General features: G+C 37.0%; 1 protein-coding gene across 7 annotated transcripts in view; it reads left to right on the top strand.

Moving 5' to 3' along the window:
* The window catches only part of PTPRM (protein tyrosine phosphatase receptor type M), a 469539-nt gene that overhangs the window by 297454 nt on the left and 145807 nt on the right, over positions 1–26278 (top strand). For 3 of the 7 annotated variants that reach the window (XM_051611050.1, XM_051611049.1, XM_051611048.1), the window contains exon 14: positions 16914–17046. In XM_051611050.1, coding sequence (XP_051467010.1) covers positions 16914–17046 — 133 coding nt within the window. Of the gene's footprint in view, positions 1–275; positions 351–16913; positions 17047–23607; positions 23638–26278 lie in introns of all 7 variants that reach the window. The other 4 variants (XM_051611046.1, XM_051611045.1, XM_051611044.1 and 1 more) reach the window with 3 other exon arrangements.

The raw sequence follows: 26278 nt of genomic DNA, 5'->3' as shown, positions 1-26278 counted from the left end.
AAAGTGTCTCCAGTTTCTTCAAATGCATTATATATGTAAATAAAGTGCTTTGAGTCCTTCCTGAATGAAAGTCACAAATGAAAGCTTATTAATTTGCAGAATAACCACACTAGCAACTCAAGATGAAAAGAAACCGGGGGGAGTTTTTTTTTTTCTTTTATTTCTAAGGAGTTCAGAAAATAAACTATTGACCAAGATTCTTCTTGCTGGCCTAGCTTCAGTCTGGCTTTTTTTTCCCTCATGCATGCTGACCTGGAAACCTTCCTTTGCCTTAGCTGCGATAATCGTGACTCAGCTTACAACACCATACATTCGCATCGCCCCTGCTGCAGGCGACGACCAACTAACAGGTCAGATGTTCAAGTACAGACAAGTCATCATGCCCATTTTGTCTCATTTTCTTTGGCTTCTTTCCCTGACAATTTCTTCATTCTCTGCTCATAAAGAGTTTTCTGTGTTAAAGGTTTCCTTTTGTTTGTATTTTTTTTCTTCAGCTCCATTGAGTTAAACAGTGTGCTTGGCACCAAAACTTAGACACACTCATTCCTGTATGTACAACTCCACTGCATGTGCCCATTGTGTGTCTGATCTGTGGAATGTTCCTTCAAGCCTAATGTTGTAAAGAGATCTAGTCTCTCTATCCACAAATTAAATGACAGTTCAAATATAGATATATATGTGTATCTGTGTAGCTGGTTTTTTTCTGTTTTATTAGATCCTAGAATCCTGTAATTTCCAAGTAATTTAGCTTAAGAGTTGCATGTGTAAGCTAGGACACCTTGTACTAATGCTCTTGTTGGTTTTTTTTTTACTGCAGAATATTGGGAAGATCTTATTTTCTGGCAACGTTGCAATATGCAAAAGATTAAAATAAAGAAATAAAATTGATTTGATTTTAATTATGCCATGCAGGAGTTCTTGATTAAAATAATCTAGCATGTGACATATGAGAATTAACAAGACTGTAAAGTTTTTAAATCTAATTGTCAAAGTAAACTCAGAACACAAGTGAGACAATTGCTAGGTTGTCTGTGGCTTGAAGGCTGGTTTGGAATGTACCAGAAAATCTTTATGAACTTGGGGAAATTATTAATTTTGTCAGTAAGTAAACACATTCGTAAAGCTCTTGAGAGATTTGGAAACCTTTGTATTTTCAAACAGAAGTAAAGAGCATTAAAAACTCTAGAATCTAAGGTGAGTTTGATGCAATATGTAACAGGGGAGGATAGACATAGCCCATAGGCATTTACCATATGATAAAATCATTGCCTTTTTCAAGAATTCTGGCATAGTTATTAGGGAAGCATGAAATTGTTGTGTCTGGGGTGTCTAAGGGACAAGGAGAAGTTCAGATGCTCAGCATCTGGATACTGCTGTAGTCAGTAGGAGATGGTTAAATGATTCAGCTTAAGATAAGAGAATCAGAGGTGTCTGCTATAGCTTTTAATTCTGAGATATGTGTTGTAATAACAAAGCTGAGTGATCCATAATGCCCAAGTTGCCATGTCAATCAAGACAAAATTGTTGCATGTATATTTGCATTATGTAATAACATATGAACTAACCAGAATAACTGTTTAGAAGATGTCAAGAAGTCCTAGCTTGTTCTTGATAGTATTACTTGACAGAAGCTCTAGTAGCATACATTTTTATAGCTCAATTACTTTTTACTTGAGAAAACAAATAAAGCTTTGAAGATACAAAAAGGATCTCTTCCATATCCTTGAAATTTTAACAAGTTCTGATTTCTTCACCACAGGATTCAAATAGCCTTACATATTTTTGCATATGGATAATTAAATGTTTTTCTTATTTTGTTTTTTTAATTGTTTTAATGCAAAACTGTGTAGCTAAAGAAAATAGTGGAGGTATGCCTGTTCCACAAGAGGGAGATGGCTACAATAGTTAACAATAAGAGGAAAGAGATACAGCTAGCACAGAACATACAGCAAAGTATTTATTTGCTTTGTCACTGGTGGCTCATAGCATTGGTGCTCTGTGGTTTCTGTCAGATCTGTGACTTTTATTTCCTTTTTAAAAAAAAAAAAAAGTAATAAAAATTTGTACCAGAAACTAATTTTGTAGTGAGAAAGAAAGTATCAAATGAGACCTGCAAACAGCATTTATCTGTGAAATATATTAAAAAGCCTCAAGAAATCCCCTCAACATTTCTGCAACACCTCCTCCTGTTTGAAAGTCTGTGATGAAAAAGAAAGCTGCATATCCCTCCTTCTCAGTTGCCAGTACTGCAATAGGGAGTGAAGGAACCTCACACAGCCCACATGGTTGGTCCCATGGCAGCAACAGGAATTCGTGTTTTTCTACAGAGACATACCATGTAGAGGTCCTTTAGGCAGACTTTTCAACTTCAGGGCAGTACAGCAATACTGGTATCTGCAGTATCCATGAGGAAGCCAAAGATTTTCTTAAAAGAGATTTACAGGAGCTGGACTGGTATGAGGAAGCAAGGAATGGTGCATGTTTTCCCCACACTTTTCTCTTACTAATTCCCAGACTGTGAGGATCTACATGTAAAAGGATTTCTTTATGTGAAAACCATAGGACTATATAGCTCTGTTAACTAATGTTATAGTGCATTTTCTGTTCAATACCTTTTCCTCACTTCTTTTCTCAGCACCAAAGCAATTACCTTAGAGATCAAGAGAGTACTTTTGTCTTTTAGCATTTGAGGAGCAGCAATGGGGAGATCAGGGTTGGGATTTTCTTTTTTTCAGGTGGCAAGTTGATGTTTCTTGCATAATGAAAATTTAAAATCTTGGCTGCATTATTGAATATTGTTACCAATTCTGAAAGCTCTTCCTCTACAGAAAGATAATTATAATACAACTCAGCTTTCTAGCCAACTCTACTTGCATTCATTTCCTCCAACCTCATCACGAACTCATCCTGGCCCTTACTGGTGCACTTTATAAACAATGTGTTGAATGCCTCTTTGTCCTTACATTCTCCTTCCTTTTCATCTAAAAATAAGAATACTTCCATCTATAGGATTACCTGCTATTTGCCCTAAATATCTTGACAGCTACTCCTTGCTTCAGTATGCCTTCACAGCCAGCAGCAAAGGGAACTTTACCTTGCAGTTGCACTTAAATTCCTACAATGTAGTTGTCTTTGAGTTACAGGACATGCTGTAAGGCAACTGTGTTATACAACATGCTGTAAAGGCAACTCTGGGATTTTGATACTTACAAGCCAAAATAGGAAAATTAGAATTGTTAGTATTAACGAATATATTATTATTGCTGATCAAATAATTTAGTAACAAATTATTTTGGCCAGCAAGACTAGGGAAATGATTGTCCCCCTGTACTCGGCAGTGATGACTTTGCACCTCGAACACCATGTTCAGTTCTGAGCCCCTCATTACAAGAAAGACGTGGAAGTGCTGGAGCACGTCCAGAGAGGGGCAGTGAAGCTGGTGAAGAGTCTGGAGAACAAGTCTTATGAGGCAACTGAGGTTGTTTAACCTGGAGAACAGGAGACTGAGGGGAGACCTTATCGCTCTCTACCACTACCTGAAAGGAGGTCGTAGCCAGGTGGGGGTTGGTCTATTCTCCCTAGTAACAAGCAACAGGATGAGAGGAAATGATCTTAAGTCACACCAAGGGAGGTTTAGATTGGATATTAGAAGAAACTTATTCACTGAAAGGTTTATCAAACACTGGAACAGGCTGTCCAAGGAGGTGGTTGAATCATCATCCCTAGAGGTGTTTAAAACGTATAGAAATGGTAATTAGGAACATGGTTTAGCACTGACTCGGTAGAGTTAGGTTAATGGTCAGGCTCGATGATCTTGAAGGTCTCTTCCAACCAGAATGAACCTGTGTGATTCTGTAATCTAAGGAATTCATTCACTCTTGGGGATAGTGTTTAGCTTTCAATGTTAACCTTACATAAAGCAGCTAAGTTGAGATCCACTTAATTGACCCTATCCTCCAACAAATAGGGAGAATATCTAACTGACATCTGTCAGCCAGGAGAGAAGAGACATATCCATAAAGCATAATAGTGCTCATTATGCCATCTCCACGTTTAAATAAACAAACGTGGTTTAACAGGATGATTAAAATCATATAGAAGGCTAAGAAAAAACTTAACACACACATAGCTGGCTATATGGTCTTGACTTTAATGTTGAATAACAAACCCATGGTTTTAAGAAGGCCTGAAAGAATTTGCAGTTTGTTTCACTATTTTGTAAGACACACTTCATGTAAGAAGTTTAAATTGGCCATATTTGGTATTCACTTGGCCCTCATCTATTATGTTCTGTCTGATAAAACAGCATGCTTGGAATTATGATTAGGGTGTTCATTCTTTCAAGCAGTTTCTTAATTGTCGAACTATGTCTGAGCCACTTATGTTTAAATTAAAGTATTTCCATTTGTGATTTAGTGAAGCAGACACTACTTTACTGGATATTATTAAGACTGATTTCCATAGAATGCCCTTTTTACTACTCATTGTTAATTACACATGGAGCTGGAAGGGTCTACACTCTTCATAGATTAAATTCTGGGTACAAATCAGATACAAAAAGGCATGTCAGAAGTTTTGTAGAATAACCAATACTTAAGAATTGGGAAGAATTTTTTTTAAAGAGAATGACAGTCTTAAAGCTTACATTATTTTTACCCTGTATACCTTAGTATTTATCTAGATAAGGATCATATTTTATAACTGTGTTAAAAACAGTCATAAAATAATCCAAATTGGTTTATCCTCCCTTATGAAGTTAGCATCATAATAAAATATACAGATTTCTTCAGATGTGTATTCAATACATAAGCAAGATTTATTGTTATAGTCTGGGTCATGTTCTGTTGTCAGACATTCCACTGTAAATGTGAAAAAAATAATCTGGAATAATTGATTGATTAAATCACAGATTCATTTAATTTTATATTCTTTTTTATGTCAAGGGATTTAGTCCAGATTTATACTGCATTACTGAAGACACAGTTTGTTTATTAACACAAAACCAAAAATGTTTTCCTGTTTATCTAGTTAGTTGGCAAGAACTGGGAAATTTGTTTATCAGTGTTTGTAGTTTCTCCTTTACAATGTAATGCATTTGAGGTGTAGCAACATGGGCTGCAGAGACATTCACATTCCTTTTTCTCCATCTTGAACCATGTAGTATTGATTTGGATGTATTCTGCCATGCTGAAACTTGAAGTGCTATTTTGGGTAATGGGGAACCCATGATTTCCTAAAAGAGAATACAATGCTGTCTGTAATAAAAAAACTATGTGCAGATATGTCTGTCTACAGGTTTAGGAGTATATTCTTCTCTTCATACTTCTGAACAGCAGTTGCATCAGTGGAAGTTATGTACAGTTATCCTGGGGAGAGCACCCATGTGGTGTCAATGTCACAGCCATATTACAATGCTGTTGCAAGGCCAGGTGACAAGGAAAGCAGAGTAAGAATGGATGTGACCCTCCAAAGTGGAATTCTAAGCCTGTTTTTACATGATGGCCCCAGCACTGGTTGTAATGCTTGTTCAAGGGTTCAGGTCCTCTTGCTCAGCTGGGCAGAATCCAAAGCAAGAGACAGGGTGGTTGGACTAGATGATCTCTAGAGGTCCCATCCAACCCCTAACATTCTGTGATTCTGTGATATGCTCCTACTTTCTGCAGCACTGGCTGAATGCATTTCAATGGGCTGAAGTGTCACTTCTGATTTATTGCCCATTTGTGTTCTTTTTTGTGTTATATTTGTCATTTTTGCAGTGACAGTTTCATCTATAAAACAGTATAGTTACAAGAAAATGGTAAGAGGATACAGGAGTGCCATGGGAGTTTCTGTTTCTTGTTCTCCTTTTTTTTTTTTTTTTTTTTTAATCATACATTACAGAGTCAAATGTCAGGTTTTCTGTTTCTAAGACAGTGCAGCCAAAGCATTTAGAATTTTAAACATAAGTACGTTTTCTGCAGACCACCTGAATAAGTTAAATAATTAGACAAAGAGGGCCTAAAAATAATGCTGATAACAATTCAAAAATGCTGAAATAACCTATAGTATAAATACAAGTCATTGTAGAAAATAGAGAACCTGAGCTGATTAGAAATCAGTTACCAATGTGATTCTGTTAATGATACTAAGTACTCCATGTTTTACAATAATAAGAATTTCACAAAGTTTTCTGAAAATGAATTAGCAGTGTTTGAGTCACTACAGAAAAAAGCAGAGGCTCTGATCAGGGGTTCAGGATCTCCTCCCATTCATCTCCTCTTACTCTGAACAGGCTGGGTGAAGGACGGTGGGACCTTTACAACTCTCCCGCATAAATAGGAGAGTGGGGAGGATAAACTGCAGAGGGACCAGCTGTTCTGATCTGGCCATTGATACTTAGGGTTGGCCAAGGAATTACAGGTTCAGTGGCTACCCTGGTACTATATTGCCAGAGCCAGTGGTGTTACAGACCCGAGGCAGGAGTAGCTGGAGAAAATACCTAGTAGATAAGTATCAATCCTAAACTGGTAGAAAGTATCAATTATTCCCTACCCTTTATGAAGGACAGGTAGGCTAATTAGGAATATTTTGCACAGGAGAGTCTGTTCATGTTTTATTCAGAGAAGTTTAAAAGTTAGTTGTCACAGAATTAACAGTCAGTCATTGCAGGAACTGTATTACATCCCTCAAGTACACAACTGATTTGGAAATTGGAGTGTTCCAGTCCATCGCTGAGAGAAGAATATGATTCCAAGTGCCAGTGTCAGATATCTCTTCCCTGAAGAGAGTGAAACAAAATTTAACTTCCACCACTAAAGATGAGTCTGTTCGGTTGATCCTCATTTTAAAAATAATCAGTTTGCTCAGCAGTGTGTAATCTTAATATGAGAATATCTGTGAGGTGAGACTGTTTGAGATTGGGTTGATGGGAGGGCAGTTTTCTTAGCCTCACTACAGAAAATGGAAACATAAAATCTAGTCATGAAAATAACAGTATGAATGAACTGACCAGGATAAATTCTTAACAAACTTAAGGCATATCTGCCATCTGTGTAGTACCTGTCAGTATCACATCTAATCCAATATCTAATTACATCTAATTTCAACATCAGCTATCTACAGAGAAGCGGAAAATATAGAACAAAGCAAAAATGCCAGTAGGTAATTTTTAGAGCATGGTTGGATGTCATACGGTGTGTTATTTCATTTCTGTATTTAAAAAAATGCCTCTGGTTTTTACATTCAAAACAGAATATGTTTTGTATTTCACACAATGAAAAATTAAGGAGAGACAAGGGAAGAGAGAGAAACTCAGAGATATAATTAGTAACTAAAAAAACCCCTGTAAATTTCAGTGTTTCCCATCTGTAGTTATTGACTGTATTCATAAAATGCTAAGCAATTAGAATTTTAATTTGAAAGAAAATGTGGGACCAGTTGTGGGTAAAATAACCTGTAGTCTTAGGAGCTGCAAATCTGGTGTTTGTATCACTGGAGAGTTTAACAAATGTATAATACAGTATTACATGGATTACATCTGTGTTCATGTATAGGTAAATGTTAAAATGTGTTACAGTTAAATAGAGTGGTACAGCGAAGAGGAGAGTAATACTGTTGGCCTTAATTGAAAGACACAGAACATAGTACCCGGAGCAAAATAGTGTTTCAGCAATTCACTCAGTTTAGATTCCTTGAAATAACTGAAATTCTAATAATATCAAAGCTGCATTTGTCTGCTTGGAGTAGTAACTAAACACTATGCTAGCCATTACTCTAGTTATTGATGAGATTTTAACACCTCCTTCTCCAGACATGATATTGAAAATGTCCTTTTCTGCAGTAATGGAAGTTTGACTACAAAGGCCAATTATTTTAGAGCTCAGGGAAATGCACTCAGGTACGTGTGCATTTTCAAGTATTCATTTTTTCCCAAACATGGATTTTCATTTCCTTCTCTTTTTTTCTTTTTTTTCTTTTTGTGTAAACAAAAAACTCCCATGCAAATGGAATTTGAGTGTTTTGCATAGAAGTGAGTGGAAGTTGCTGCATCACATGGTTTCAAGCTGACAAGAGGGGAAATGCAGTAGTTTCAAGTTCACACTGAAAACAGAAAGGGGAAGAGAGGAAAAATGGTTAATTGTCATAGGCCAGAAGCAAATAAAGTATTAGTGAAAACTTTTTGAAGTAAAATTATTATATTTGGGACTTTTCATTAATGAGAAAAATGGCTATTTGAGACATTCTTAATCAAATAGAACAGATGGATATTGTTCTATAACCCCTAAACCCTAGAGGAAGTATAGGAAAAAGTAAAAGTAAATCAGTTATAACCATTCAGAGCAGGCCTAGGTCATTCTTATCCCTGTATTAGAATCTTGGTTCATCTAACATTGTTTCAGTTTGGACAGGCAGTACTGTAAATGCTTCTGAAATGTGAACAAAGGAATTGCTACTCTGCATTGGCACAAATCCAGATTTAGAATTCTGTGGATTTATTTTTCCTTTCTTGTGCTCATTTTCCTTTCCAGTTCCTCTAGCCAACATTCCTGCCCCAAAACAGTGCTGACTCTGGGAATGCTTTAAAAAAAAAGTTTTACATCTTTTTCCTGCTTTTTATAAACCTATCACGAATATACTTTTACCATTCGGTGTGCATCAATTTGTTTACAAATCCATTTATATTTGCATAGAGTGATCTATGCTATGCTTTCCTCCAAGAAAACAGGTAGGTGGTGAGTAAAGATAAGTAAATTCTGAGAGTGTGACTAGTTTTGAAGGATTTCTGAAGAACCCTTCCTAAGGGGCACAATGGCAAGGGAGGCTGGTAGTGGAAATCACCAGGAACGTCAGCCTCATCTATGAGCCAGTGGCAGCATAGGCCAAAAGTGTGTGGATGTGCAAACATACCACTGGAATTCCTCTACTGCATTGTCCTTCTGCCTCCCACCCCCCATTTCTCCTAATGGCAAATTAATGAGGTCTTCACTGACTTTCCATTTGGAACTATTCATTAGCATTCCTGTAGATAGGTTTTAAGTGGCAGCAAGATCAGAAGACAGTACCTCACTCCACTGCTTCCTACTCATAGCTTCAGGTTACTCAGTTACTGTGCTGGAGGTGATCCCTTGCAGTCATGAATGGAAATAACACCGTTGTGTTTTTCCATGCCAAGAACATCGAGTTCTATGGCTGAGTTTCACCCTCAACAGACCAGCTCCAGAAACATTACTCTGATAGGACTTCACATCTTCCTTGTCTTGTGGAGGCCAGCTGAGGCCAACAAGCAAAACTACATTTTACCTCCTCTAAAGAGGGCAGAGACCTCTTCAGGCCTAAAGCTTGCACCTTTCCTGGCTGTAGATAGTTGAAATAGACTTCCAGGGATGTCTGATAGTTCTTCACACTTTTCAGAATAGTTTCAGGAGTAGATCCTGTGTTGAAAGCATCAGTCAGCCAGAGGTCTCCTTTGGCAGCAGGTGAAATACAAATATCCTTGGTGAGGGTAATGATCCTCTAATTCTATAGGAGTGGTTAGGAAGTGGTTCTCACTTTCTTAGAAAATGCATTCTGTATGAACAGGTTCAGTCTGGACTGGCTGCTTTCATCCCCTTACAGCTGATTTGAGAGAGTCAGTCTTTTCCCCTTAGTACTGTTGGCTTGTGATTACACAGACAACCATAAAAACAAATGTTTAAGGCCTAAAAGCTCTCCTTGTACATTATACCCCTGGGATTTCTTGTTCACAGAAGTCAGTTTATAAGATGTTGCTGGACTTCCAGTGGCTCCAAGTATGATGTCTTTCACACGGTACCTAGTCCTACATTTCAAAGTACTGAGACACCTGCAGTTCCAGCCCTTCTTTGTGCCTCTTTCTCAGACCTCCTCATCCTTATTCGGTATAAGACCTACACATATACAGCTAATTTGATGCAAGTATGTTCTCATTGCTCCTTGGTCACCCATCTTGATCAGAAATTTGCATCTCATGGAGTCATATTGACCTTTGTTATGTTTGGGTAGTCAGAGAGCAGTTTGATACAGAAATCCAGTTTCTTCTTTTCAAAGTTGTCAGAAGTATTTTATCTTTTATTGCAGTGTCACAGGTTTGTCTTTCAAATATGCTGCCATGATCTTCCTCTTTGTTAACACAGAGGTCTGTGATGTGCACCATTTCTTCTTTAGCCACACAGAGTAATTATGTCATCAGACTTTTTTCTTAATGAAATAGACTTAAGTGTGTGAGGGTACCCTTTAGGGCCATGTGAACGCTTAAGGCTTCATGTTTTTTCTTTAGGAAATTATTTATTTCCAAGAAGGAGATACACTGTGTGTGCATATTCTAGACTTGTTATTAATTTCTGGTTGTGGTGTAACTGTTCACTATGCTTAAAACATTATTTAATGATCTCAGTGCTAATAAAGTGCAAGGACTTACACTTTCTTTCTTCCAGTATGAGTGAGGGCTTCCAACTGGCTTGGGTACCCACTGGAGAGGAAAAATTTTATTGATTTTAATTATTTAAATTTCATTGATTAAGAGAAAAGGAAAAAAAAAAGAACTGGCAGAAGAGTTGATGGTTTTGCTGCAAAGGAGCAAATGAGCTGTTTATCAAGGCTTGCTTCTTGTTTACTTTTAAGTCCTTTTAAAAAACCCCACAATATCCAGAAAAATTCAGTCTTGAGAGCCTGGAATAAAATCCTATTAAAAAATAAATTGTGATGAGACCAAAATACATATGTCAAACTGGGAACTTTATTTGTTTAAGGCATGTTTTGTAAAGAATGTTATTATTCCTGACAGCCAGAAGCACAGATGTTTAACAAAAAAAGCCTTTTTGCTCACATGCACCAACATGAATCATCCACCAGTGAGAGATATGGTTCATTTGATAGTTAAATGAGTCATATTCATCAGCGAAGCAGTTCTTTGCATTTCTTTTCATGCAGTTCTTTGTCGCTTATATTTACATTTTTGTGAAGAATATCACAAACAAGATTAATAATTCATAATTATTGTTATACAGTGGAGCCGTGTTTTGATAGTCTCTTCATTGCATAGAACTTTTAACAAGACTGGTTTTTCCTACATTTAAAAAACACCAAATAAACAATATACCAAATCAGCATGGTTGTCTTGCAGAAGTACAGAAATCTCTTTTTCAGAAAAGGAAGGTCTGTACACAGCAATATGTATTGTACTGATCATAAATTACAGAGTAGATATTCTCCTGCAAAAATGTAAGTGCTGTTTGCCCTCTTTCCCTGACATTCAAAGAACAGATTTAGTGAGTGCTAACACATCATAGGAGGGAAAATCAGGATACATCAATTTCAGCACATAAATGGCTTCTGTGCTTAGCAAAACAGAAAGAAAACATAATCCCTGCCCTGTGGAAAAGGCAGTCTATACATGAGCATTTCCAGAAGAAGCCAGGAACAGAAAAGGAAAAATACTGTAAAAAGAGAAGTAAAGCAGACCTTACTCTGAGGCATTTACAAAACTAATATATTCAAAGCATGGAATAGAGAGAAAATTGAAAAAAATGCTGATCAAAACCACCTTCTGTAACAAATTATACCCTGCTCAACACCACCTCTTAACTTTTACCATATGGACAAAAAAAAGCAATGCTGTTTTGGAGGAGAACTAGGAACACTGATTTGAAAGCTAACAATGAGGAAGGGGAGGGAGAACCTTCTCCCTTAGCTGGAGTTCTACCAGGAGTAATAAAACAAAGACTTTGTTAGCAGAATACATGCTGGCTAGCAGACGAGGACTGAATGCCAGTCACTTACAGTATAAACAGACTAGCCAGGGTGGTAATTCATTTCATCTACAAAACTGTATGTGTTTTGGGTCTTCTCCAAGACAGTCACAAATCCTGGCATCTGAAATGAACTTGAAACTCCAATGAAAAGCATTTTGGACTGGCTTGTCTTTTCATAATGCCAGTAGTGCTGCTACAGACTTAAAAATGAGGGTACAGTTTTTTGCAGTGATGGGGGAGATGGGGGTGGAAATGCTGAGGAAACAGGACATTTTGCACTACTGCCCCATTCAGGTGTAGTTTGCAGTCTGTGATACAGGACTGGAATTCCTTTTCATTCTTTGACTGCAAGAAGGACCTGCCTCTGTGGAGCACCTCTTTTCATGCCTGTAGCACAGACATATTTATGTCCTTTCTGATTTTGTCGTACTGCTTTTTATCCCAGCCCTTGACTTTTGGTATTTCTGCATTTCCTACCTTTATCTTTATGAACCTAATTTGTTACTTCCTGCCTTGGAACACCCTACCCAACGTCATCCATAAAAACATTACTCTGTCCCTCAAATTACTCTTGAAGATCTGTTTCTGCTGTGTTATTAATTGGAAATGCTGTTGTCACTAGGTCTTACAAAATACCAAATAAAATGGGATACATCAGGGAAAGTCATATATCAGGCCAGCTGAATGCCATTTTTTTTAAGTGAAGAAGAAAAAATAATTCACAATGTGAGTGCTGCTGTAGGGAAAGCCACAAAGAATGGGCAATAAATAAGTAAAAGTGAAATTGGAATCCCTGAGTTTAATTAGAAAAAGAAATAACCAAGGTTATGGAAGCAAACAATGTTCCTGTATTCCACTTTATTTGCCTGGTTTTGTGGCACTTTGGGTTTTATCTACAAGCGTATCTCTTGTTTTTCACTTCCGGCAGGATGCACTCTAGGTTGTTGTCATCAAGTAAGGGCTTTCCAAAGTCAGCAACTGTATCCTTTTGAAACTGGAAGGAAACATTTCCTTGTCCTTTAATTTTCTATCATCTCCCGTTGGGCTGTCCTGCAGTCACTGGTCTTCACTGACCTATTGCCTTTCTGCAGGTGGACCACAGTATATGTGTCAGTTTGGCCTTGATTCTTCTAACTACACCAGCCAAGACAGTTGCAGTGAGAAAGCAGAAGTGAGGCTATTGGGCAAGGTTTAAGGTCAGGCTTCTGTGTGCAACAACCAAAAGCTTAAAATTAAAATGAACAATAAAAACTAACCCCAAAACAGTAAGTCACTAGTTCCAATGTTGTGAGGAAAATGCAGTGGCTTAGTCCAGCTGTTGGCAACAATATGCAGTGTGTCATTAACAACAGATATTTTGCTGCAGATACAGAATTCCACTGGTCTTGTAGCTCTATATTTTTTAAGGCTCTAGAGTGATTAAGGAAATTAAAACCCACAGTGCCAGACAACCTGGTTGAAACAACAATAAGAAATAGAATAAAATGCCAGGACTATAGTATTATGATACAGTAATGAACAGTTAACACTATTTCTGTAAAGAATTACATTTCACTTAACTTGAATGTGTGACCGTACAGCAGAGTAAAAGAGAAAGCACGGCATTGGTTTTCTTTTAGACTTGCAGTAGTGCTTTTCCAAATTTCTCTTGAAAACATACAAACAAAACTAAAATCACAAATTGACATTGCAGTTTATCAAGTGGCAAAATGAATTTCAAAACTACTGCCCCTTGCTGCTTCAATCCCATTACACGCAGTTCACCTTTCTTTCCATGGTGCCAGTGCAATTGCCTGTGTGGCTGCAGGTTAAAAGTCAGTTAGAAGTAATTATGAGGTGAGAGATGAATATTACTCTGGATCCAAATCTACTTATCAGACAGAAACCAGACAGAAGTAAACTGCCAGCTTTATTGTAGCTAGTGCACTTAAGGGTTTAATATTGTGCTGTACAGTATATCTGTTAAGTACATAGAAGAGTCAGGATTGAGGCAGCAGGTCTTGAGTATGATGATGGGTGATGTGGGTTAGCAGAATTCACAGAGGACTATGAAGAATTTTAGCAGGACAAAAACAAACTGAATAAAAAAGTAGTGCCAATTCAAATTTCAGCCGCAATAAATGCTACGTAGTATTCAGCAGAGGTAAATTTTAATTAATTTTAGCTAATAAAGTGTTCAAAATTGAACACTGAACTGCAGGTTTTACTGTAAACAATGTGCCAGTGACCTGTTCAGTGTCCATCTGATGTTGAAATGAAACCAAACACAAATGCTAAGGGGATAAAACATGGGGCGGAACACAATAAAAATCATGTTGTAGAAAAACTGAGGTATGTTAAAGGAATAAACAGTATTAAATACAATGAAGACATGTTATCCAGAATTTCTAGTATTAAAACTCAAGGGAAGCTCAAGAAAGTTGAAATGTGGCAAGTTTGGTTCTTTTAGCTAGGTGGATTTTTGAAACCACTGACATCAGGAAAGGAGCAGCATTCTGTCAGGGAATGAATGAGATGCTGAACAGAACTAAAGGAGAATTGAGAACTGCCAATATTTGGCTTTTTATTATAATTAATGATAGGAGTTTTTGAAAGGCATGTCAAACGTCATGTTTCCATTTTATGACAATCTCTATTATGAGTCTGGCTGAGTCCATCATGGTGGGAAGCTTTATTCTATTTTTTACTCAGAGTGGCATTGCATGCACTTTTTCCTAGACACTGTCAGAAGATTCCTCTATTGGATAATCAATAGATGATGCAACATGGGAGTTTCAGCATCCTGGTATCAGGCTCTGTATGTATCCTTGTGTAGGCTTTCTTTCTGGGAGAGTTTGCAACAGTAGTGGATTCCCCAGCTTACCCATAACTCCCAAGAGAGTGAGGCTTTGTGTCACTGAAGGCATGTCATAAAAGTTGTGCTCTGTGATATGCAGAAAATGTGTGTCCCCTGAATGCAATTTTTGTATTATCTCATCTGCATAGTGTAAGTCTAGCTGATTCTGCTAAAGTGAGGAACCAGTGCTGTCCAAGAGAGACATGACACTGAGATAGAAGACATTGGATGGTTGAGAGTTCTTTGTGAAAATGTAGCAAGGCTACTTTCACTCAATTTTAAGTTTTAGCAATCATGATCCCAAAACTAGCACTGGAATCCTTAATGAAAGGCATGAAACCATAAGTTAGAATTTGGTTTTAAGAATGCGTTCCCAATTAGTGTTCCAGTAGGGTGAGGTGGCCTGAAGGAGATAATGAAGAGTAGACTTTGGAAGGAACCAGCTTTAGAAATTAGAACCAGCTTTAGAAATTATATCTGAAAAGATACTACTTGCTGTTGACTTTGCATTCTTCCTTGCTTGTGTTTTATATTTAAAAGAGGACTGTGAAGTCCTTATCATGTCTTACCATTTGCATCATACTTGATGCTTCCTGTTTGCCAAATTAAACAGCTGCCTTTTGCACAAAGGTACTCTAGAAGTCTTCTGAGTGTCTGCTACACTTGAGTGCCATGCAGATTACAGCAATATAGTTTAACAAAATGATTTATATATTAAACAAGGAAAATTAAAACAGAACTTTATAATAGAATTTTATGCATCTGCATTGAAGAAAACACAGAGCCAGATTCTGTTACCTTTACTTACATGTAGTTAGAATTTTACTGATTCAGAATTGCAGTGTATTGCTATTGAACTGATGATACTCTAATGGGACTGGGCACAAAGGCAGCATATTGTCTTCTCTAATTTAGCATTCACACAAAGTGCCATGGTCAGAATTTTCCAAAGAATCTGGTTCCTGCAGTTAGTGCTAGATATATTTTGTTTAAATCTTAGCACCGTTTCTGGCAGCAGTACAAATTACCAGGTTTTCCTGGCATTCCAGTGCTAAGGAGTTTGGGAGATACAGGCTAAAAGTGCCAATGTGGGTGCTTAGAAGTGCTCACCATGTTAAAATATCCTGGTTACAACTGAGAAGTAACATTGGAAATGTTTTCATTTGACTTTTCAGTAAATATCTCTGCACGTTAATTGATCGCATATTTGCTTTTTTTCCTGGAAAAGAAAGTGGAGAAACATGTAAAATATAAGCGGTGCTTTCAAAATCCTCTGTGAAATCCAGATAGTGATATAAGAATATGGTCTTAAAATATTACACTCCACTTAGGCTTTACTCTTCTTTCTCCCTTCCCAAAAAAGCTATAGCAGGAAAGTGATCCATAAATCCCTGCGTCCACCTCATGGCATGGTGCTTCAAATGATGAATGCTGTAATGTTTTGATTAAAAAAACTGGAAGTCCATAAAAAAAAAATAAAAGCAGTTTAGTGAATTTAATGTTGCTTCCTCAAGATTTTTCATCCTGAACTCATTTAGTAGAGGAAATGGATATTTCATCAGACATGGCTGTGACATTCCATCACATTATACAGTAAACAGTACAAATGATGTTATTTTTTTAAAATGGAGAAGCTGGAAGAGCTAAGACAGTGGTTGCTGTAAGGCACTGGTTATCTCATTTAAACAGATATTAAATGTGGGTGCCAGTGGTGTGATCATCAGCTGCTTCCCACTTTGTGAATAAATTGCTTAGAAGGAGTCTTTTTGCCTACCAGATGTGACCTAGATTTAGATTTCCAAAGGCAGGGAAAAAAAACACCACGTCTATTGTGTAAAAAACAATTGTGGGTAAAATGCATGGTAAATGAGCTTATCTCACTTTTCCAGGTGCTTAAGCTAATATGTTATGGAATTACAGCTTCATTTATGAAAAATAATTGAGGAAAATGTTCCAGCAAATCAAATTTGGATAAAGGCTTGGTGTAGTTATTGTATTGTGAGCAAGTATCTAAATGGCAGAAAGAAAAGGCAGCCAGCACAGATAATAAAAATATAGAAATCTGTGAATCTGTGAAGAGGCTCTTATAAAAGGGTTGGGGTTGGCTGTGGCATCCCACCTGTGTTGTCATGGAACAAGCAAAATGTCATGGAACAGTATGAAGGATTATATTCCTGTCAATGCATATGAAAGCGGAATTTTTTCTTAAAAGACCAAGCATTGATATCTGTTGGCCTTGGATAAAACTAATGACATTGGTAGGTTAAATATAAAAACATCAAAAGAGTAACATTCCTGTTCTTCTTTTTCCTCTTTTACTGATCCCATAGGTGCTGCCACGAGAAAACCAGACCCAGAGCCTGAGAAGCAGACTGACCATACTGTTAAAATTGCTGGAGTCATTGCAGGCATCTTGCTGTTTGTTATTATATTTCTGGGGGTCGTGCTGGTAATGAAGAAAAGGTGAGCAATTAGTAAATGTTTCCCATGTACATATTCATATCAGAACATCTCCTACAGTAGTTCTCAGTTTGATATTGGCAAAAGTATCTAGCCACCTTTTGTGCCCTTTGCCACAGGGTTTAGGAAGTACTGCTCCCTCCCACTCCTAAAGCTTTTCTGGGTTTTTATAAAACAACAATATCTGTTTCATCCCAGAGCATTTTCTGTGAATTAATGTTTGTGGCTTTGTTATAGAAGAAAAACAACTCGAGGTTAATGATTCTATCACTTCATGCATTAGTACTGCATGATGGACTCTAATAATAGAATAGTATATCTGTCCTGAAAGTGTGGCCCTCCACTCTATTCAACACACCAGCTGAAAGGTAGATGAAGTTTCATTCTTGAATGTAAAATAAATCTTCAGTCAAACAGGAACTAGAGCTAAGGTAATTTGTGCTAAGAATGGGGTCTATATTGTTCTGCATAAACTTCATTCCCTGGAAACAAATGAAAATGTTACAATGGTGCTGAATGTTTCCAGCCGCTGGTTCAACACACACACTCATCGAGATTATTTTGCTTTGAATATTATTTGAAAACTGCTGTAACATTTTAAACCTGACTACCTTTCTCAATACTGTAAAATGAAAAAGAAATAGGAAAAATATCTGGTGGCATAGGGAGGTGTCATAGTTAAGAAAAAAATCCTTGTGATGATTGATGCCAAGTCTAGATTTGGATAAATTAATTAGCGAATGCAGTCAAGGTTTTAGGTTGTATCCTGAGAAATGTGAGATTTGCAGCTGTAGAGGTGGGGTTGGGAATGCGTGGGAGCTGTACAGAGGGGCTGGCTCACAAATTCTTCTTCGACATCTGCCATAGTCTTCTTACTGTCCTGTAACCCCTCACTGCCTTGCCATTCACCCTGTATCATCCCGTTTTCTTCCTTTGTGAGCAGTCTTGGCCTGATTTTGCTTATTCCAACACTATGTGATTGAATTTTAACTAGCTTGGCAGGTCTGAGATAGTCCAAACCCCTGAGCTGCCTGCAATTCTTCCAGAATTTGAGCAGTGGAGGTGCACAACTAAGGAGGCAGCTGCCTGACAGTGCCTCAGGGCAGGCAACAGAAGCAGCTGCTTTTCACTCTCCTTGAAGACAGAAGCAGGGCCATGAGTTAGAGGGCTCTGTACAGAGAAAGATGAGCTGTGACCAGGGCTAAAGGCCAGGTCACAACCAGAGGTAAGGCAAAATAGTCAAAAGCTGCCATACAGAAGAGATTGAAACTTAAGCCCCAGGGAAGGATGGGCAGGGGCAAGAAAATGTACCCAGTAACCAAATCTTCTAAATAAAGTACAGTGTAGCAGAGTTAAAATCTGTTCTGACTTTGCAGTATTTTTTTCTTCCCACTTCTGACTTCTTGCATCATTCATACCTTCAATTTTAACAGCTGAACTCCCAAACTCCTCCCTAGGGTCAGACACAGCACTTGGCATGCAGGGAGGAAGGCTTCTCGCATTGTTTGGCCACACAATTCCTGACCAGCATTCATCACTCTTTTCTGCTCCATTTCTGAGCCTCTCCTTAAGTGTTTGTGCTGAAGGTAGAATATATTCACCCAAGCGAGGCAAGTTCTTCTTAATCTTGGAGGGAGAACATTGCAAAATTATCAAAATAGCTTCAAAGTAAATAAGGTGTCAGGGTCTCTGGCTAAATGGATGCTATACCAGCTCTTACTTGATTCTCTAGGGAAAACCTCTTTGATAATCTAATTGTTAGAGGCAGGAAGACTTGAATCCTAAGTGTTTGCATGTTAATGCAGAATGATACTTAATTCTTTCTGTCCACCACAGCACAGTAATTATTATTCATAGTAATTCTGTTGTTAGAGGAGAAGTGCGTTATGTGAGGTTTTTCTGGGGGTGTGGAATAAATCTGCTTGAGACAGAGATGAAGCTATTGAAAGTACAAGTCCAGGAACTCCTTTAACAAATACATACAATTTTGTTGTGTAGTACACAAAGAATCATACCAATAACTTAAAAATATGCCAAAATGATGCTGCAGCTTTGAAAAAAAACAAACCAAAAACAAAACCCCAAGCCTTGAAAGGAGTTGAAGTGAATATTAAAAAGTAAGAATGGTTCATCTGTGTAACTGGATGTGACTAGGCTTTAATGAGAGTTTCAGGAGGTGTCCCAGACCTTTAAAGCAGATGCTGGGAGCATGGAAGGTTTTGAATACAATTAAACTCATGACTTAAGCAAAAGATGAACCATTCATTCAATAGATTGTTATTGGTGCATTAATTCACTGTGCTGCTTAGAGTCCCTATGGTTTCACCTTGGTTCAGTTATGGCGTATTCGTTATGTATTTGAAGAAAATGTATAAATCTTTCTGCAAGCTTAGTATAACTGTAGTGTTTTTGCAGTTTTATGATACTTTAGTTGCTCCTTTGTAGAACAATCTGATCAAGTTAGCATGTCATTTGACTACTGCACTTGACAATTTTATTTCATTTACTTTATCAGAAGTTTTACTGGAGTAAAGATCTGATTGCAAAATAAACTAGCACCTTGTAATTCAGTGGCACCTTTCCCCTGAGAGCCAGTTTCCTCTCTGCACTATTATGTGCAGACTCCCTGGGCTACAGTGCTAGGTTTCACTGTGCTGAGTGAGTCACCATGCTCTGAAACTTGTCTTCTTTGGAGTTGGCTAAAGCAATATCCCATTCACACTCCACTATCCCAAGGCATATCCCAAGGCACATACTGTCTTTTACTCAATTCTTTCACAGAAATGGGTCCTTGTAGAATTGATCTCCAGATCTCACCAGCAGATTAAATTTGCTCTGTCTCTGGGGCTTCACAGTGCTTAATTAACGTTATTTCAAACCATTTTTTCCATTTTCAAGAGATCTGGAAAGCAGTTACACTGTACATTATAACCATGTCTTTATCCAACATATTCCTTTAATAGCCACCTTAATTCAGCCAGCAACTGTTCTTTGCTTGAAGGGTGTCAGGCACCACAGATTTTCACAAATCAACTTCTTTGACTTTTAATTCAGTAGACAAGAAGAGAAGACCAACACTCAAAATGAAGTTTTCAGTGCAGAACAGACATGCTTTGGATATGGTCACTGTCAAAGCAGTAGGTACTTACTTTCATGTAGAAGGTAACACAAAGTCAGTGGAAATCAATACATGTGTTTCCTCACTATTGCTCCAAAAATGAAGTGGATTTTGAATCCGATCCTGAATATTAAATCTCAAGCAAGGCCCTTGATCTTTGTCAGTCTTTGATATACCTGCATAAGGCTTTATGAAAAATAATATTAAAATAAAATAAAAATGGAGCAAGTAACTTCACCTTTTGGCCAACTGAAAGTAGAACACTGAAGATACGAGAACTGGTCCCATAACCTTGGGAAAAGCAATAGCAATTACATCAGGACTTGGAAAAATCAGAACATTGCTGCTTTATTCTTTTCTCTTTTCCTTTTTTTTTATTTTATATTCCAGTTCAGCTGAGTTTAATAAGTATGCAGAAATGGCAAAATTAGATGTATTGATGCAAGGTTTGTTTAAAAGTATATATATCTTTGGGGCAGCTGTTTCTTTTGAGGCTACCATCTTGCTGTGGCAGTGCAGTAAGGAAGCAGTTATTAAAATTTAATTACATTGGCTTCTGCTTCAGTTGTAGAATGGAGTTTTTCTCATCATTGCATCTCTCCATAAAAAGGCTATTTTCTTTTGCCAATCCTTAGTTTCTGTTTCCAGTTGTCTCTATGCCTGAGCCTTCCAGTAGTTTCTAAGATATGTAATTGTGGCATCTGTTTAAGTCAGAGACTTGGCTTCTTGATGGTGGATGAGAAAGGCTTTTGCACTCAGTGGAGCTGGGCTGAGAATGCCTTAGTCTCTATTCCCTGATAGCAAATCAGGCTGGTAAACTATGCACATTTGCCAACAATTCAAGCAGTTAGGATAGAAATTAGAGATAATAGGGCTTAAGGAAAATTCCAGTCTTCTCCTAGTGCTACCCCTGAACCTTCTTTTCCCGCCTCGGCCAGCTACAAAAGAGACAATGAAAGAAGTCACTGTGGTAATTACACAGTGCCATAAGTTTTCCCTTCTAGTGTGACAACCCTCCTGCAGCCAGCTGCTTTGTTTTTGATGTTTTAATAGTAAGGCCTTATTCTGTAAGTGATATTTATCGGATTTATTCATCTCTTCAGTCCTGAAAGATATAAAAGTGCTTTACCTTCTCACTATATACAGAAACAGTTTATTGACATAAAACAACCTCTCTAGTGCAAAGTGACTGAAGAGCCATGCACGGAAAATTTGGCCAAGTTTGGCCAAAATCTTTGGGTCACTCTCTTTAACAGAAAAAGACTTCTCATACATAGAAAGGGAGTTAGTTTGTATTCATTATGTAGGAAGTAAAATGGAACATCTTCTTAAAAAAGCTTAGTCTTTTCAATTATGAATGGTGCTTTTACATGTGGCCTGAGGACTTGCAAGTCTAAAACTTGCTGTTTCTGTAGGTTTTATATTTATTCTTTTTATCCATTTTTTTCAGTGTCTAGTATTCTTCAGAGTCAAAAAACATAGTGTTCTTTTTCAAGGACTTCTATGTGGAAAATCTCACAACTGTAAGAACATAAAAATAACTGGAACTTGAGACTTTCAATTTTTCTTTTAATGGAACATTTACACAAATTACAGATCCTGGATTTTCAGCATTTTTTTCATAAGAAATAATCTATCATTGTAACATATTTGACAGAATTCTGCATATAAGTACCAGCAGCGCTTCACTGATTAATTGTATTTATTGTTCTCTCTCAAATTATTATACATCTTTTAGAAGTATGAGAACATTTGAAATAATTACATTAAATCTCTGTCCTGGCAACATATGGCAAGAAACGGTTAGCAGTATCATGAGATTCTAAATGAAAGTGAGAGAATGAGTAATTCTGAAAAGGACAGAAAGAGATATAAGTAGGACTGAGCCAGAAAACAACCCCTTGCTAATAAAGCAGGTAAGTTGATCTGCTTTGACAGGATCTGATCCCGTGCTTGTTACTGAAGGCAATGGGATGTGTGCTGGTGGAAGAAGAGTATAACTGTTTTGCAGCTTTCCCTTTACTCTATTTTTAGATTTATTTTTAAACTCAACTTTAATAAGTAAGCATTTTTGCAGATGTGCCACGTGATTAAATATTCAGTATCTGGCCTCTTGTATTTGAACAATACTGTTTGCATCAGAAAAATGGGAGTAAAAACTGGGAAATATTTCTAACGGTATCTTCATACAAAGAAGATGAGAGAGAAAATTTGATGAAAGCCTCGTTTTCAAAGGGATGCCTGAAGCATGTAGCTGGAGGCAACTTAATGTTAGTTACAGTCCTTTGCAAAGCCTGTTTATATGTTTCCTCTGTAGTCAAAGGGCTGTATGTATGTGCTGTAAAAATCACAAATGCGTACATGTTCCTTTCAGTCTTTTATCTTACCAACATGTGAATGCTACTTGACATTATGGTCAGAGATGTTTTAAGATCTCCAGCCTCTTTTTAATCATGGAATTAATTTAGGATGGGACTTGCCACTTTTGGATTGTTGCAGTCCTGCTTGTAGTGAGCTTGCTACTGAGGGAGGGAGAGATGTAAAGCATAAGAGAGTAGCTGGAGGGCTTCTATACTTTGCACTCATTAAGAGCACGACTGGTTGAAGGATCTAGCTGTGCAAGAGGTGATGCAGGAAAGACTGACTGGGTCCGTGTTTCTCAAGATAGTGGTGCTTGGTCTCCAACTCATTCTTTGCGACATTCACTTGGGCAGAAATAACAGAGATACAGGATCGGTTCTTAGCTTTTCCTCTGCCACATGAGGAAATACCACCAAAATAATTTTAGCCAGCAAGAATAGCCTTTTTATTTGCATGGCAAGAACTGGTTTTTCCTTCAGAACACACATGTTTTAAAGGCAAAGAATGCCTTTTAAAAAGCTGTGGCCATTGGTGTTTCCCCTCTGGAAACAAGTTGTAGACATGTCAATTACAGAACGGATTTCTTTAAGTGAACAAAGCGATATCCAAAAATTCTACAGCACTCCATCAGGAAGAGAAGCTACTTAATACAAATTCTGAAGTTCTGCATTGTTAAACTTACACCACCATGTTAGAAATTCCATATCCTTATTCCTAATGCAGCTGAGGCGTAATCAGAGGTGTTTTATAACTGTATTTGGGAGTGTTTGTTTGTGTGTAGTATACACAGAGATAGATACATATTAAACATCTACCATTACTTAAATAGTAGGTGTACTTTAAGGTGGTTTGATTTAACAGTTGGAGATGTGTTATGTATTTTACTGCTTAAAATTTTATGGAGAATAGCTATGTCATCTGTCTGTTCCAGACACGTTGCATGATATGCATTCTTGCTACCTTTCATTTGTGTCACCAGGTCTGGTCTCAGTTTCATCTTGATTTTTCATACATTAATATTTGGCTTTTCTTTCCTTCCATTTAATCCTTTCCACCACTGCCTAATCCTTCCACCATCATGGCAGAAGAAGCTATCACTCCTACACTTATTACCTGTAAGTAAATTCTTTGTCATCAGAGACACACTTTCTGCCATGTTATTCCATGCATAAGTCGTGAATGCTAGTATTGAAAGTTCCTGTATAAACACAAACTTTGTGGAAGTTTTACCAATATAAAAACAACATGGTCAATAATGTAGTTAAATATTTAGCTTTATAACAGTTATGTATGCCTCATACTGTGCATTAGAGTCCTTTGAATATCTTTATGTAACAAATTTTCTTAGTTGAAACCTAGTAGGCATAAATATCACTACCATGTCTATGAGAAATTTGTGCCTAACTATTTTTATAATTTTTAGTGGTTTCTTCCTAATTTGTTCTGTTGAAAATATAGCATTGGTTAGACATCAAGCATTTCCATTTGCTGTTGTGTACATATTACTACTTTTTTATGAATAATGATCATACACAAATGACATGAGTTACAATTGCTGGAGTGGACTTTAAAGGAAACAGCACTTGAAAATGAGGGCAAGATGAAGTATAACTTTCAGTAAGTAATAACTTTTCATTTTGATGCAGCCCTAAGTAATACCATTATATGATACTTTATTTACCCAAAGTCTTAGTTTTGTTCCCCGCTGTCAGCAGGTGATGAATGAGAAGGGTTTTTCTGTGAATGTAGTAACTCCCTTTCTGAAGCTGTTCACCTTTTCTCACTTTCCAAGTACAAGGAGTACATGACAAAATTTGGATTAGCAAAATATTTGGGATCTGGCTTTAGATGTGAAATGAGATGCATTTAAGCTTGTTTTATCTTGTTGACCAGAAGCAAAAATTAGCTGTCCAGTAGGTATCTGGCTTCTTTAAAGCTCCAGTTAAAAACTCATGGGGAAACCAGGAGTTATTTTTATAAAGTTACAGAAAATGGGATATTGCTTGCATGAGACCTACTGGAGTATTAGTTTTCAGGTATATATTGTAATAGCGTGCTCTTGAATACATTTCAGTAATATTTTAATTTAAAAACACTATGAATTTTCTTTTGTTCCTCTTAAGTTGCTCTTCAAACTTTTAAAGTAAATATTTTTTCAGTTGATATTTTGAAAAAGCATCAAGCATTATAGAATTAATGGTAAAATTAGCAAATGTTTTCCAACTTGAAAACTTGGTAAGCAGAACCACATTTCAAATTAATAAAAGCAACTAAAATTTAATCCTCTTAGTTGAAATTCTTTAAGAGTTCTGAATGTATTTAAACTACTCATTTACTTGGTAATTCAGATTTTATACTGCATCATTTGACTCTTCATATGTAGTGCAAATGTTTAAAACTGTTTTTAAAAGCACTGTATTAATCTGAAGGTCAGGAAAAAAAACATCTCTTCCACAGATACAGTATTTCAAAATTTGTTTCTGTTTGTAAGAGGAAAAGACCATATTTTCAATGACATAGGCCTTAAAAAAACCTCAGTGTGTGACCATTTAAATACTGTTTTTAAAATGTCGAAAGAGTATAATGTATTAAGTCATATAGTGTGTTGTTGCCATGTAGTGTATTGTCAATATAAGTAAATATATTGAAATTAATATTTTAATATGATTCATGTCTCATGGCTAAGTCAAAAAAACAAAATTGAAACAATGGAACTGTAAATGAAACACTGTTTCATTATTCAAAGAAATCGGATTATATCTATTTTTCTCCCTTTCCACTCACAATGGAAAATGCGTGAATTGAATTGTTACTGTAGATTTTGCAAACAAGTTTTTCCCCCATTTTGCAATCAGGTTTTGTCCTCAGTTTTGTGAAAAAAGAGACTATTAATAGTGGATGGAATAGGGCTTCCTCTTGATTATGTGGAATACTCTCACAGTGGCTTCAAGAAAAGACTTGTCTTTTTGTTAATGTGACACAAATTCAATAAATTTATAGTTTGGGTATGTTAACACTTCCAAATGAAATGGTGTAGTTCTGTCTATGCTTTTTTTTTTTTGCTTCCTGTCTGGTGAAAGAAGGGAAGTAAGAGGCCTGAAAGAAGCAGACAAGATCAGCCCCCAGTAGGAGGAGAGACTTTGGACCAAATTCTCCACCTGTTTACGCACTGTGCAATTTCACTGAAAGTGGTGGAAATCTTAGATTAATGAAGAATTCATTCCAGTTTTATTTTTAGCCAAGAAAGTTTGTATGGATTACAAAATGTTCTATATTTTGAGAAACATAATTTGAAGTACTCTGCCATTGCTAATTTGCCACTTCTATGCTGAGTATCATATTCAGATTTACTGATTAGTCATTGTAAATGCAAGTGTGACATCCAAGCGAGCATCTATGCACTGAAATAGTTATTATTGTCTTGTGTGCTGCTTCCCTTATGAGCTGTAGGCTCCTTCTGCCTACTAGACTGCAATCTCTGCCACTTCTAGATCCATCCCAAATTAAAATGAAAACCGAAAAAATTGGCAGATGCCTAGGGCTGCTGATGACTCATCAGAGGTGGACCTGCAGCTGTGCATATTTGGCAGAGAATTATTTACATTTTATCTTGTGTTTACTAGTTAGCCAGTCAAGAGACATTACAGAAAAAGAAGTTGAGCATTGCTATTGAGCATTATACTTCTTGTTAATGGGCTTAAGCGCCTCTGCCAGTGCTTTTCCTCCCACTCTTTCTTTCCTGTGAGCTGATGTATT

Source organism: Apus apus, chromosome 2 (assembly GCF_020740795.1).
Source record: "Apus apus isolate bApuApu2 chromosome 2, bApuApu2.pri.cur, whole genome shotgun sequence".
NCBI lineage: Eukaryota > Metazoa > Chordata > Aves > Apodiformes > Apodidae > Apus > Apus apus.
This window is presented reverse-complemented; position numbering and strand designations above follow the sequence as displayed.